This window comes from Tetrao urogallus, assembly GCF_951394365.1.
Source record: "Tetrao urogallus genome assembly, chromosome: 8".
Classification (NCBI taxonomy): domain Eukaryota; kingdom Metazoa; phylum Chordata; class Aves; order Galliformes; family Phasianidae; genus Tetrao; species Tetrao urogallus.
The window spans coordinates 23,403,842-23,416,870 of NC_136821.1; the positions used below are offsets into that span (position 1 = coordinate 23,403,842).

The 13,029-nt window shown below is 41.6% G+C and overlaps 1 protein-coding gene across 1 annotated transcript; it reads left to right on the forward strand.

The window, feature by feature from the left end:
* Positions 1-265: 265 nt before the first annotated feature.
* Positions 266-9,726, forward strand: IDH1 (isocitrate dehydrogenase (NADP(+)) 1; the record flags this gene model as incomplete). The annotated part of the gene is made up of 8 exons (XM_079538950.1): positions 266-387; positions 1,973-2,264; positions 3,801-3,906; positions 6,366-6,543; positions 6,990-7,141; positions 8,131-8,271; positions 8,992-9,154; positions 9,633-9,726. 8 exons carry the CDS (start codon positions 266-268, stop codon positions 9,724-9,726), a joined length of 1,248 nt encoding a protein of 415 aa, XP_079395076.1.
* Between the last annotated feature and the right edge of the window lie 3,303 nt (positions 9,727-13,029).

Consider the following 13,029-nt stretch of genomic DNA (forward strand, 5'->3'; position numbering starts at 1 on the left):
TGAATTAAGTTCCTGCCCTTAAATCTCAACTGTTAACCTTTTACTTTGTCCCCAGATCTCTCTGGGAGCTGGGATTCCAAGAACAATACTACTTAGGTTTGTTTTTTTGCTTTGGTGGTGTTGGTTTTTTTGTTTGTTTGTTTTTTAGACTTCAGGAGTGGTTATGTATGCAATGTTAGTATCTCTAATTGTGTTGTAAAAATGCAGAATACATGTGTTGGTAGTTTTTAACTTAGGACTTTTTTTTTTTTTACTGCAGATCAAGATGTCTAAAAAAATCCATGGAGGGTCTGTTGTGGAGATGCAAGGAGATGAAATGACACGGGTCATCTGGGAGTTAATTAAAGAAAAGCTGATTTTTCCTTATGTAGATCTGGATTTGCACAGGTAATTGCTCTTTATGACATCCAGCCAATTGGTACTGCAATTTGCATGTATCCTTAAGCATTGCTCAAGTTTCATTTATTGCTCCTCCAGCACTTACGTGGAGAGGCTAACTTGCCCTTTTCATACCAGTAACATTCAAGGCTGACTCCTTGCTGTTACCTCAAGGACCAATCTCACTAAGTACTGTGAAAAATGTAGGCTCATGGTGAAGGTACTTTGGTTAACTCTCCCCTGGTAGTCCCTCTGGAGATTCTTCACAGCAGTTAGCAGTGAATGCTTAACAAGAAGTTCCCTCACAGTCATGGTTTGCATTTTCTTCTATCTTCATTTTCCAGTCCCTGGGCAGTCTGCATGGCTTCCTGCAGCCTAAAGAATTAGGAGCATTGGTTATTTCAGCCATTCCCTGGTTTGAAGCCTAGCACCTGTGAACTCTGAGCAGGTCTAGAGCTTCTTTCCATCTCTGAAGACCTGCCCAGAAGGTGAACGTGTGGTTGTAGGGCACAAACTCTGTCATATTTCCTCAAAGCTTGACCTGTGCTGCTGGCAGTGTAAGCTAACTGTTGCAACCGTTCCCTGAGTCTAGGCTGTGCTCTACACTCCCTTCTGGGAAAAGCAAATACTAGTAGCTGGTATGGCAAAAGGAACGTGCTGTATATAGCATCTGGTCAAGCAGAACAAACAGTTCCTTTCCTTTCTAGCCAGTAAGCTTTAATTATTAGATAAATATCCAGCAGTGTTGCTCTCTTCTGTGTGGAAAGGGGACTTCAGTGGTAGCTGCCATTATTAAACCCACAAGTCTGACCTTGTACCCTGCTCTTGAAGTTATTTGTATGCCACCTACATCATGCTTTCTCCTTGCTACTGTTGAGACGCAGACAAACAGGAACTCAGCAGCACAATATATACGCGCAGTCTGGAGGACATCTATTTTCAAAGAAGGGTAGGAGGAGACGATGCAGACCCCTAGCTGAGCCAGCACAATGGCTAGATTCATGCAGAGCTGGCTGTGCTTCAGGGCTGTCCCACGCTGGGCAGTCTCAGAAAGCTGTTAAAACAGTGAGTGTAGGAAACGTGCTTCCTCTGAGTGCTTGAGGGAGACTATTGGCAGTTGTGCTGCCAGAGCAGGATTGTGAATTCATTGGCAAAGCAGTTTTCAATTTGAAGCCTGGTGTTGCTTTGTGTGCTTCAGTAAAGTAAGGAAGCAGAAACCCTCAGTTCAAGAGACTTAAAATAAAGGCCCATATTCACTTGGGGATTGTGCTGTTCCATACCATGAGAAAACCAGGCGGGAAGTTCCATTGCCAGGAAAATCAAAAGAGAAAGCAAAGATGCAGGCTGTGTCCTGTGCTGGAAGATAGGCTCAGCCATAAACTGAAGCTGTGCTTTGGGTACCTTCCCACTGTTGAAATGACTGTTGAAATATCTGTATATGAGCCTGTGTGTTCTATTAGTGAGGATGCTGCTGGAGTAGGAGAGGAATAACTTCAGTTATGGCAGAGTGCTGGAATTATGGGCTCTGGTTTCTTTCCTATTGGATGTGAACCAGTGCCCTGGGCAATTCTGACTGTTTGTGGTTTTGTTACAGCTATGACTTGGGCATTGAGCATCGTGATGCTACAAATGATAAAGTGACCGTGGAAGCTGCTGAAGCCATAAAGAAATATCATGTTGGCATCAAGTGTGCCACCATCACTCCTGATGAGAAAAGAGTAGAAGAGTTCAAGTTGAAGCAGATGTGGAAGTCTCCTAACGGGACCATTAGAAACATCCTAGGTGGAACAGTCTTCAGGGAGGCTATTATCTGCAAGAACATCCCCCGATTGGTGTCTGGATGGGTGAAACCCATCGTCATTGGCCGTCATGCTTACGGGGATCAAGTGAGTCACTTCAGTGCTTACCTCTCTTATCTATCTGAACAGACTTTGTCCTGAGCTAGGACTCCCACCTGGAAAGTAGGTACTCTCTAGTACTTTGTGCAGCACCTGGCAAGGAGTGGGAGAGCACGTTTTATGCCTTTCCTTAAACACTGCAATTGTATAAATGGTATTTATGAGCTGTGCTTAGATTAGATGGGGCTTAACAGAAACGGTGGGGGTGAACTCACTCCTCTAAGTTGTTTTCCTCAATTCTGCAGAATCCTCTTCAAATGTTGTTCATAGCAAAAGCAGACATGAGCAATTTCTGAAAGTAAGGAGAGTTGCCTTGGTGTGTGGGTGGTGTTTTTTCTTACTTTTTTGAACTTGGGTCTGTCCTCTAAACTTGATATCAACAGTTGAGGTTTAGACAGCACTCCTGCATGGTGTTCATAATGGACACATCAGGCTGTGGAATGAAGCAGAGAAACTGCCATTGGTGGAGGTAGTACAGGGCCATGGGAAATGATCATGTAGCACTCAGTGTAGTTGTCTCTGGGCATTCTAGAGAACAAATACCAGCTATACTGCTCCCTGGGTAATGATGCCCTGCAAAGCAACCAAATATGAAAGAAGGAGAGTCTTTCAAGAAGAGTGACTGCTTAAACGAATGAGTAAATCCAAAACTGAGGAAGAGTTGTAATATTAGCTGGGATGGGATGGTAAAATAATAAGGATCAACTCGGGGTGGGGAGAATGTGGCCCAGCATCTTTAGTAGTATTTAACAACTGAGAAGGTCAAATAATAATTAACAGTGAATTGAGGGGGGAGGGTTAAAACCATGCCAAAGTACAAGATTAAAACAAAAGGAATAAAGTACAGGCCATATTAGCAAGATACGTTTGTAACTTCAGAACACCTTAAGGAACAGATTCTCTCAATAGGAAAGAAACTATTTGGAAAAAGATGACAGACGTCAAGGAAATGTAACAGTACTGTTCAGGACAGTTCAGAAAATGTGTAACAATTTATAGAACACCAAATTCTTAGGACATCTGGAAGGCTAATCTGCACTACAATGGATAGAAGTAGTGACTTTTGTTAAGATCCTCTAGAATTTAGCCTTATTCATGAGATCAGTGGTTGTGATATGAATGTCTTGGAGGGAGGGAAGGGAAAGCTTTCTACTCAGAAGCCACAAAGCACTCTGAATACTTGGCATTTAAACTTTTGTGCATCTGTAAAAATACATGCTCATCCAGTTGATGGAGCCCAAGAATCTGCAAGTATTTTCCCATGAAAGGGAATAATCATTTCTGACACAGGCAGACTCTTCAGTACTTAGCTCTTGCCTCTCCAGTAAGATAATCCAGGGATCACATGGCCAGTGTAAACAGAATGTATTCAGCAGATTTATTTATTGTAAATGCATCTCTGCACCTTATCCTATCCTGGATTATCTTCACAGTTCTGTCCTCCTAACTAAATAAATAAATAAAAATGAATAAATAGGTAAATAAAACTATCATAAAATTATTGTGGCAATTTTTTTTTAACAGTACAGAGCAACCGATTTTGTGGTACCTGGGCCTGGGAAAGTAGAGATGACATACACTCCAGGAGATGGAGGCAAACCAGTCACCTATCTGGTCCATAACTTTGAAAGTAGGTACTATTTCTAAGTTTTGCTTGGAACTGATATTTCTTAGTTTAATTCAACTTTGAATTATTAATCAGATCTATCTGATGGTACAGTATCTCTTTGGGAGGTAAAGGATGGAGAAGGCCTGGGTCTTTTTCATCTGTTTGGAAGTACTTAAAATTACTTGAAACTTTCCTGGGATCAAAGCAGCACTTCAAATATGTAATCGTACTAGGCTGGTCCTTGTTCCTTGTATAATGACTCTGGTAGTTACATGCATGCCCTTCCCTCTGTTCAGAGGGGAACTTGCTATCTAAACAGTGCTTGACCTGAGGGGAACTATATTTGAGCAATCCAGATATGATTTTTCCTGGCTGTAGTTCATCTTGCTGTGCTCTGCATAGCTTTCATACATTGTATCATTATTAAGCAGTCTTCCTCAATGAAAATGAGAACTGATACTAATACCCCCAAACTAGGTAGAAAATTTGACAAGAGTACTCCTGTGTAGGCTATAACTGTTTTCATATATGCATTCAGAAAGGTATTTGTGTCCTGGCAATACTGCTTTCCTGATGCAGGTATTGCTAGGCTTGGAAAGAGGAGTTCTGACTGTGCTGGGCTGTGTTGCATAAAACAATTAAAGAATTACAAACACCCTTCCAGAAACCAGGATGTTCATGTAGGGGCAGGACCAAGGGAACTTTACATCGGTTATCCGTTTTGTCTGTTAATGGTCAAAAGGTTCAGGATTTAAAGCTTGATGGTAACCCGTGTACATGAGCAGGCACTGCTTTATTTCTAGCTACGGTGACCTAATACATCTATATAGACCACACAGATTAGCAGTTCATATGTATTTGGTTTGGGAACTGCTCTATTACTTAATGCAGTTGATTTCTCTGGCATTCTTGCTCACAGGAAATCAAATATCTAGCATTTCTTGCTGTACAGCCTTTTACACAGAATTCACCTGCTTTGCTGCCAGTTCTAATATGTTCTCATTTGATAGGTGACTGGTGAGCTTGTACTGAAGAAATCTGGCAGTCCTAGCTGTCAGTCTGATTCACTGTCCTGATGCATAGCATTAGAAAGCAAGGTAGTACCAGAGACAGCAGATCACTGTGTGCCAGTACATCTCCACAGTCCATAAGGGAAGCTTTTGCTGTTTCTGAAGATGTCTTCAAATTTGATACTGATTCAAGAAATTTGAGTTCACAGTAGGATTGAAAGAAGCTTTTTCTTACATGTAAATAAGTATTTGAATAAAACTTAACAGCTGTTGCTGTAGCTACATGTGAAACCATGTCTCCTGAGAACAGTCTTACTAGATGATCAGACCTTGTTCTGCCCTTGACTCACTAAGGGAAGCAGGGAAACAACATGTATTTTCATTAGTAACAAGAGTTCCATCCCAATACCAACTTCAGTGACCTTGCTGTCATTGCAAGCAGATAAATCTCTGGCTTTTCCCTTCTTTCTCTTGCATGCATATTCATATAGTAATTATCTGGAGGTAAGGATGAATGGCTATTGGAATGGCTATATTTTGTTGGTTTTTTCTGAAATAAAACAAATGTGGAGTGTTTCCAGAGTGAAGATCACTGATGAAGGTGCAACAAATTACAACAGTGGTGGTAGTGATGTGTTTGAAATAAAGAGTAGATCTGCTTTTCACTACAAACACAAATAGCTTTACTATGGAGTCCTACATCCTACTTCTAGCCACCTCCAGCATTTTAAATGATCTGAATGTTAATTTTCCCCAAAATAAACTGGTCAGTAAATTTATGCGTGCTTCTTACACGTCTGCATAATATTATATAAGTTATGTGAATATTGATAGTTCTTCAGAGCCTTCTCAAGACTTTAGACTTTACCTTGCACTTAGATGAGGGCTAAGTTCTTCACACAACTTGCTGGAAGGGAGCTCGAGCAAGTGGAATCGGAGCTGCAGGGTATGCCAGACACATGCAATGAAGAGATGTAGGAAAACTTCAGACAAAGCAGGCTCTCATTGCTAGAGCTAGTTCTGCAACATAATGGAAGTCTGAAGGCACAAGGAGCATAACATGAAGAAACCCGTTTTTAGCTTTGACTGAACCTCTTCTTCCAAGCTGCTGCTTCAGTGAAAAATACTTGCTACTATTTATCTCATTAGTAGAAATTCAAACATGTTCACTCCTGTCAGTTTTGCTTAAATGCGGATTAGGTAGAAACTTCTTAGGGGTATTAGGTGTGAAGATGTACTTAGCTGTAAAACAAAAACACCTTACGTATCCATGTATTATAGGACTGTTCCGGCTTTGAGCTGGTAGTGCAAAGTGAATCTTTCCCTGAAAGAATCAGTCTGAAAATGAAAAGTATATCAAGGCGCCTGGAAGTAATGCCAGTCTAACTGCCAGAATATGCTATGAAGAGACTAGCAAATCCTTAATCGAAACTAAACCTAGTCGAATTCTGTCTGTTCTTTTGCTAACAGGCTGTGGAGGTGTAGCCATGGGAATGTACAATCTTGACCAGTCTATCAAGGATTTTGCTCATAGTTCCTTCCAAATGGCGCTGTCTAAAGGCTGGCCTCTGTACATGAGCACCAAGAATACCATCCTGAAGAGATATGATGGCCGCTTTAAAGACATCTTCCAAGAGATCTATGACAGGTAACTGTGGTGGTTGTGTACTTCCTACCACAGTGCATCAGTCTGCAGCAGAAACATGTCAAGTCTTGTGAACTTTTGCAGTTAATTCAGTATTTTCAGACTCTTGGCAGTAATGGCAAACACCCTTCAGGAGGGCTGTACGCCTTTTCTGTCGTAATTTCCATTGTCCCACAGGACACAGTACATAAGGCTTTGCAACATCTGGCTATGTTGTTCATCTCTACTAATAGAGAGCCACAGATTCTCTATGGGTTCTCTGAATAGATTTGCACTGGCTGTGACAGTTGAGGAAGGAGAGCAAAAATTATGAAAATTCTTCTGGATTTTGTGTTTTTGTGTTGTTTTTTTTTATCTCATCTCCATACACCTCACTTTGCACACTTACTCGCACAAACTGTGCATCCTGTTTTCATCTATATATCAGTGTTCCGATTTTTGTTTTCCAGAGAATACAAGTCCCAGTTTGAAGCCAAGAAGATCTGGTATGAACATAGGCTCATTGATGATATGGTTGCACAGGCCCTGAAATCTGAAGGAGGCTTTGTCTGGGCCTGCAAGAACTATGATGGGGATGTGCAGTCTGACTCTGTTGCTCAAGGTATGAGAAGTTTCCTCTGCTATGCTTAAGTAAACTCAATAGCAGTTTCTTATAGTGTTCTGTCATGTCTTATTGTAATGGCCAAGAGACGATGGTGGGTCTCAGAAGTTATATTTCATACCTGTGGCCAGTCACAGAGCTACCAAGCAGGCACATAATTTGATTTCATTTTGACGAGAAGTTCCATTGAATGTAGACCACATATTTAATTGTACTCCTTTACCAGATAGCAATATAACCAACAGCCTTTCCGTTGTAATGATTGATCAGTGGTGAGAAAACTGGTGCTAAACAGATAAGCAAGAAAAATTTGAAGTCTTAAAGCTAGCTGTCATGTGTTAAAATTTACAGATTTGTAGCGCTTGACCAAAATCCTGTGTAATCAAACTGCCTGATGCCAAAATAAATATAGATGAAGAAACCCACAGGGCATGATGTGGCTTTATGTGAAATGTTCTTTCTTAAGACCAGTCAGTTGCCTCTCACAGAACAAAGATGTGTTGGATTGCTGCACAAAGAAGCCTTCAAACACAGATCTCTGAAACTTGCAGGGTAGAGGGGGCATGAATGTCCAGTTCTGCCAGCTGACCGTTCCTTTCACTGACGCAGATGCTGACTTGGAATCGGTTTGTTTCTTATCCCCTCCTGGTGAGGTACAAACTGGCAGCCCAACGCTACTTGCCCTTAGGATTCTCTGCTCTCAAAAATTAAAAAAAAAAAAAAAAAAAAAAAAAAAAAAGTCCAGCAAGTTAGGTGGAAATATTAATGTTCTTGAAATGGGGCAGAATATCTACACATCTGTACCTTGTGGTTCAGCAGCACTGCTCGTGTGAGTTGTTATTTTGAAGTTTCAGAACTAGCCAGTTAGTTGCAGCAGCTCTGGTGTTCAAGAATGATTGCAGCAGAGTTCGCAAAGCTCTCTCATGGCAGAAATAAGGGGAATTTAGATGAGGGCTCTGTTTAGAAGACTGATCTATGTATTCATGTAGGTTATGGCTCTCTGGGCATGATGACCAGCGTGCTGATCTGCCCTGACGGCAAGACTGTTGAAGCAGAAGCTGCACATGGCACGGTTACTCGTCACTACCGCATGCACCAGAAAGGCCAAGAAACCTCCACTAACCCCATCGGTGAGCTCTTCAGAGATCTCTACACGTAAAAGTACAGGTTTGGAGTAAGAATTCATACCCTTTCTGGAGAACCTAGCACCACAGAGTAGTTCACACTGGCAGTTCATAATGTACTTGTCTTTCACAGAGACACTCGGAGCAAAATCAGGCTGGCATGGAATGCAAGCAATAATTTTCATACAATCTAGCCTATGAGATGTGTTGTCATTCTTCTGCAAGTGATGGATTTATAGCCACGCTGGCCTTATGGTTTGGATTGGTAGCTTTTTATTTTACCCCCTCTGTGATAGTCCAAAAAAACAGCCACCTATCCAACTGTACTTTAAGTATAAATTCATTTAGAATGGCATGTGAGAAAAAGATACAATGTAATGTATTACTAGAAAGAAGAGGCACCCTTCTGTCATAAGGACAGCTTGCTGTGTAATCGGAGTCCCACTACAAGTCTTTCTGAGTTGGGGAGGAACAAAATAAAGTGGCAGACACAAAGAGAAATTTTCAGAAGTCATGGAGTAGTTTAAGTTTTGCTTTTCTTTAGAGCTGCACAAAAGATCAATTATGCCTACCTGAAAATAGGAAGTCTGCTGTGGGAAAGAAAACACCTAACTTTTTTTCTGTTTTCAGCATTATTGTTAAAATGTATATTTACTGTACTACCTCAGTTCAGTACAACACAGGAGAATCCTAGAAGGAACAGAGTAATCTAGTATTCTTTCTCAGCCTCCATCTTTGCGTGGACAAGAGGATTAGCTCACAGAGCTAAGTTGGACAACAACGCCAGCCTCAAGACTTTTGCAACTGCCCTGGAGGAAGTGTGCATTGAGACCATTGAATCAGGTTTCATGACAAAAGACCTTGCTGCTTGTATCAAAGGCCTACCTAAGTAAGTGCATGAAGCGTAAATCAGTTATGCTCGGCAGGGACTTGCTTACTTGGTTTTCCTGGAAAAACATTTGTTGGAAAGTTACATTAGTGTATATGGTGCTGGTTTGGTCACAGAGCAGTGCTCTCCTGTAGCCAGTGCTCTACAACGGGTTGTGAAATGTTATCTGCACCAAGTACCTTAGTCTGTGCTCTTCTGTCCTTGCTACTGTGACAAATGCTTGGCAGAGGAGAAATAAAAGTATAAAGAAGTTCCTTGCAGGCTGGGTACATCAGTCAGAACCTTCCCTGCCCGTTCATGAGGATGGAGATCTACCTCACCTGGCTCTTTCTTTTCTGTGTCCTTTTCACAAGATGATAAATGGCTCATTGTGGTGGTTTCAGAGGCAGGGCTCAAACCTCCTTGAGCAGTCTTCTCCCACTTTGAGAACTGAATAGCATGACAACTAATGTCTGCCTTGTTTTTTTTCCTCCCTCAGTGTCACACGTTCTGACTACCTGAGCACCTTTGAATTCATGGACAAGCTTGCTGCAAACCTGAAGGGGAAGCTGGCCTCTCTGCCCAAACTTTAAGGCTTGGGTTCTACTTGAGATCTGCTAAGAAATTCCCACTTAAACTGCAGTTGATGTGGCACCACATCACCATTGTGTAACATTTCAAATACTAGACAAATATGAACATACAAACTTTTAAAATATACTTTTTTCTTACACCTCTTGAGCTGCCAGGCTAGGTCTCACTTTGCTAAGCAGCTGAATGTAATAGTAATCAAGCTCACTGTGGGCCTAGATTCCTTATGTCAGTCTGAGCAAACTTGAGGTTCCTCTCTTACAACTTTATTACAATTTCCTTCTTCTCAAACTGAAAGCCAGTCTGCGTCACATCTCTGGTCAAACCAGCAGTGACTTACTCTCCAACAGACCTGAGAAATCAGAAATGTCCTTATTGCTCCAGTACTGTCCACTGAGTATAAATAAGCTCACAGAACTGTGACAGCTCTACTGCAGCCCCTTTCTTAATGTTCCTTTTAGGGCCAACTACAGCACAACATCCTGATAACAAGGAATTTGTTAAGTCAAAATTAGCATCTGAGAAGAAGCACTTAGTAAATGCTGGAAATAAACCCTATAGGCTAAAAGCCTAATAAAAACTGCAGCAGTATCCTAAATGCAGGCTGTGCATTTAGATATATTCCTCCTGACTGGATGTGAATCATAGGAACTGTTGTCTTCCCCCTTCCTTGCAATTCATTAAGGTGCAGAATGTTTCTCTAGTTGTCTGGGGTATCGCATACACTTACTGTGATACAGCAAGTCAGCTTATGACTGTGAAGAACTATTCCATCCTTTTTTTTTTTTTTTGAAGAATAGTTTAGTTCAGACTAAAATAAAAGCCAGATAACATTCTTTGTGTCTGTGTTTCCTTCATGTGATTAGGAGCAATGGTGAAATTCTGCCTCAGAAACAGAACTAGGTACCTTTCAGTGCAGTCCAGTGCATACTGGGCCAGAGAGTAAGAACACTATGTAAATGTGAAGTAAATTCTCTACCTTCTCAGAGCACTGTTTTAATGTGCTTGTGTTTTAATGTGCTTGTGGTAATGTGTCAGCTGCCCTGTGATGGTAAGCATCAGGTAGAGCACAAGAATTTGAACCTATCACTTCCCTTGATACTTTTTGTGAATTATGGGAACACTTTAGCAAGTACAGGTTGGCAGCTCCATGCAGGTGTAGGTATAACACTGGGCTGGCTGCTCACCTCCTCAAAGGACCCCAGCTGGAAGGCAAGCCCTTGAAAACAAAGGCCTCGCAAAATCAGTAGATAATCCCAACTGACTTGGGGGAGCCTTTTATAAAATGAAGCTTGTACATTAATTACTCTGCCCAAAGAGGTCAGGGAATAGATGTCACAATGTTTTTTTTTTTTTATTATCTATGAGACTTTATTTACACTTTAAAAAAAAAAAAAACCTATACAGAACATTAGAGACATCCTAGTAAAGACACAGAAGAAGGAACTTACAGGCTACATGTTCAACTACTGCATCACTTCTTGCTTGTCTCCCATTGATGTTAGTTCGCTTGCGTTGGCACTGGGACATCCTACAGGAACTTGTTCTTCTTTGATATTCTTGGTCAGTTCCTTGGTTTTGGGCCTTCTCTTCTTTTTGGTTTTGTAAACAGGGGAGTGGAGGAACTCTTTGTTTGTAAATGGGTCACCCCGCCTCAGTTTGCTGTGGAACCAGAAGCATTAGATTAAAGCACCAAGATATTTCTTGTATATACATGATTTCAGTCTCTAAAGTTCACGGATTTACTGAAATGCTTCCACCATAAGATGACTCAGTAGTAAAAGTTAATTCCTTACACAGTACAGCAGCAGCTGTACGAAGAGCAGGACAAGTACTTTCTGACTCATATATAATAACCAATTTCTCACTAGTTCAAACAGTGATACTGAAAAACATAGTATCACTCCTAGCAGCACAGAGATTTTAATAAAATCAATTTAATAGAAGACATTATTTAGCAGCTAAATGTACAATACAGAGTTAACTGTAAAGTACAGTAGCCACTGTCCATACTGAACCAGCAGTTGCTTTGTGAAAAAAATGCAGCTAGTTGTTTTGGTATTCAAATCCACTAGAAAAAGCAGATACAGAACCAACCTGCTCATAGGGTTCACTGTTTTCACATCAGTGGCTAGCTGAGCTCTACCATACTGCCCTCTCACTGCCACCCCAACAGCACGGGGGAGAAAACATGAGGAGGAAAAGCTCATGAGTTAAGGACAGGGGAGCATTCACCAATTACAGTCACAGGCAGAAACAAATTCAGCGTAAAGGAGATGAAGGCAATTTAGTGCTACTAATAGATTAAAGCAGCAAGTACTCATACAAAAAAAGACATCTTTCCTGTCTCTCTACCCCCCCATATCTATTTATTTACTCTGAGGAGCACAGGGGAATGGGGCTGTGGTTAGTCCAACACTGTCTCCACTTTCAATCACTCCTCCTACTCCAACACAGAGCCTCTCCTATGGGATGCTCTCCTTCCCATACCAATCCTATGTGGACTCCCCACAGGCTGCAGCTCTTCAAGAACTACTCCAACATAACATAGAGTGTAATTTTTATTTTTTTATTTTTTAAACAAATTGCTCCAGCACAGATGCAACAGACAGCTGCTCCTCTATGAGCGCTCCTCACAGACTGCAGCTCTGGCCAAGCATTTGCTCCTGTGCAGGCTCCCTCTGTGAGCTGCAACCTCCTTCAAGCCACATCCACCTGCTCTGCCATGGGCTGCTGAACAGGTATCTGCTCCAGCATGGTATCCCATGGGCTGCAGGAGACTCTACCATGGGTCTCTCCACTAGCTGCAGGCAAACCTCCCCCTCCTTCTTCACTGACCTTGGTGCCTGCAAGGCCTCTATATTTTCTCACTCATTTCTCCCAGCTCCCATGTCCTGTATTTTATCCTCATACTAATCCCTTATTAGCACAAGGGTACCACATATGCAGACTTGCTAAGAGATGCATTTGTTCAGTGAAGGAAATAACATCTTTGACAGCTTGCTAAAAGAAGCCTACACACACATATACTAACGCGTAAGTTATGCTTAACTGCACTGTGGTAAAGAGAGATTCACAGAAACACCAAGGGTAAGAGGGACTGAAAGACCAACAAAAGAGGATTTAGCCCTGGACAGCAAGTATGTGAGAGCAGAGCAGGAGTTCCAGCATAGGAAAAGTCATGGAATGAATAGTTTAAATCCCCACCACTTGAGACTTGGTTCTCTGTAGCAGGCTGGGTCCGGTCTCCGTCTGGATGCACGTTCTGATACTTCTTCCAAGCAGGGGACAAGAGATGAAGTCCT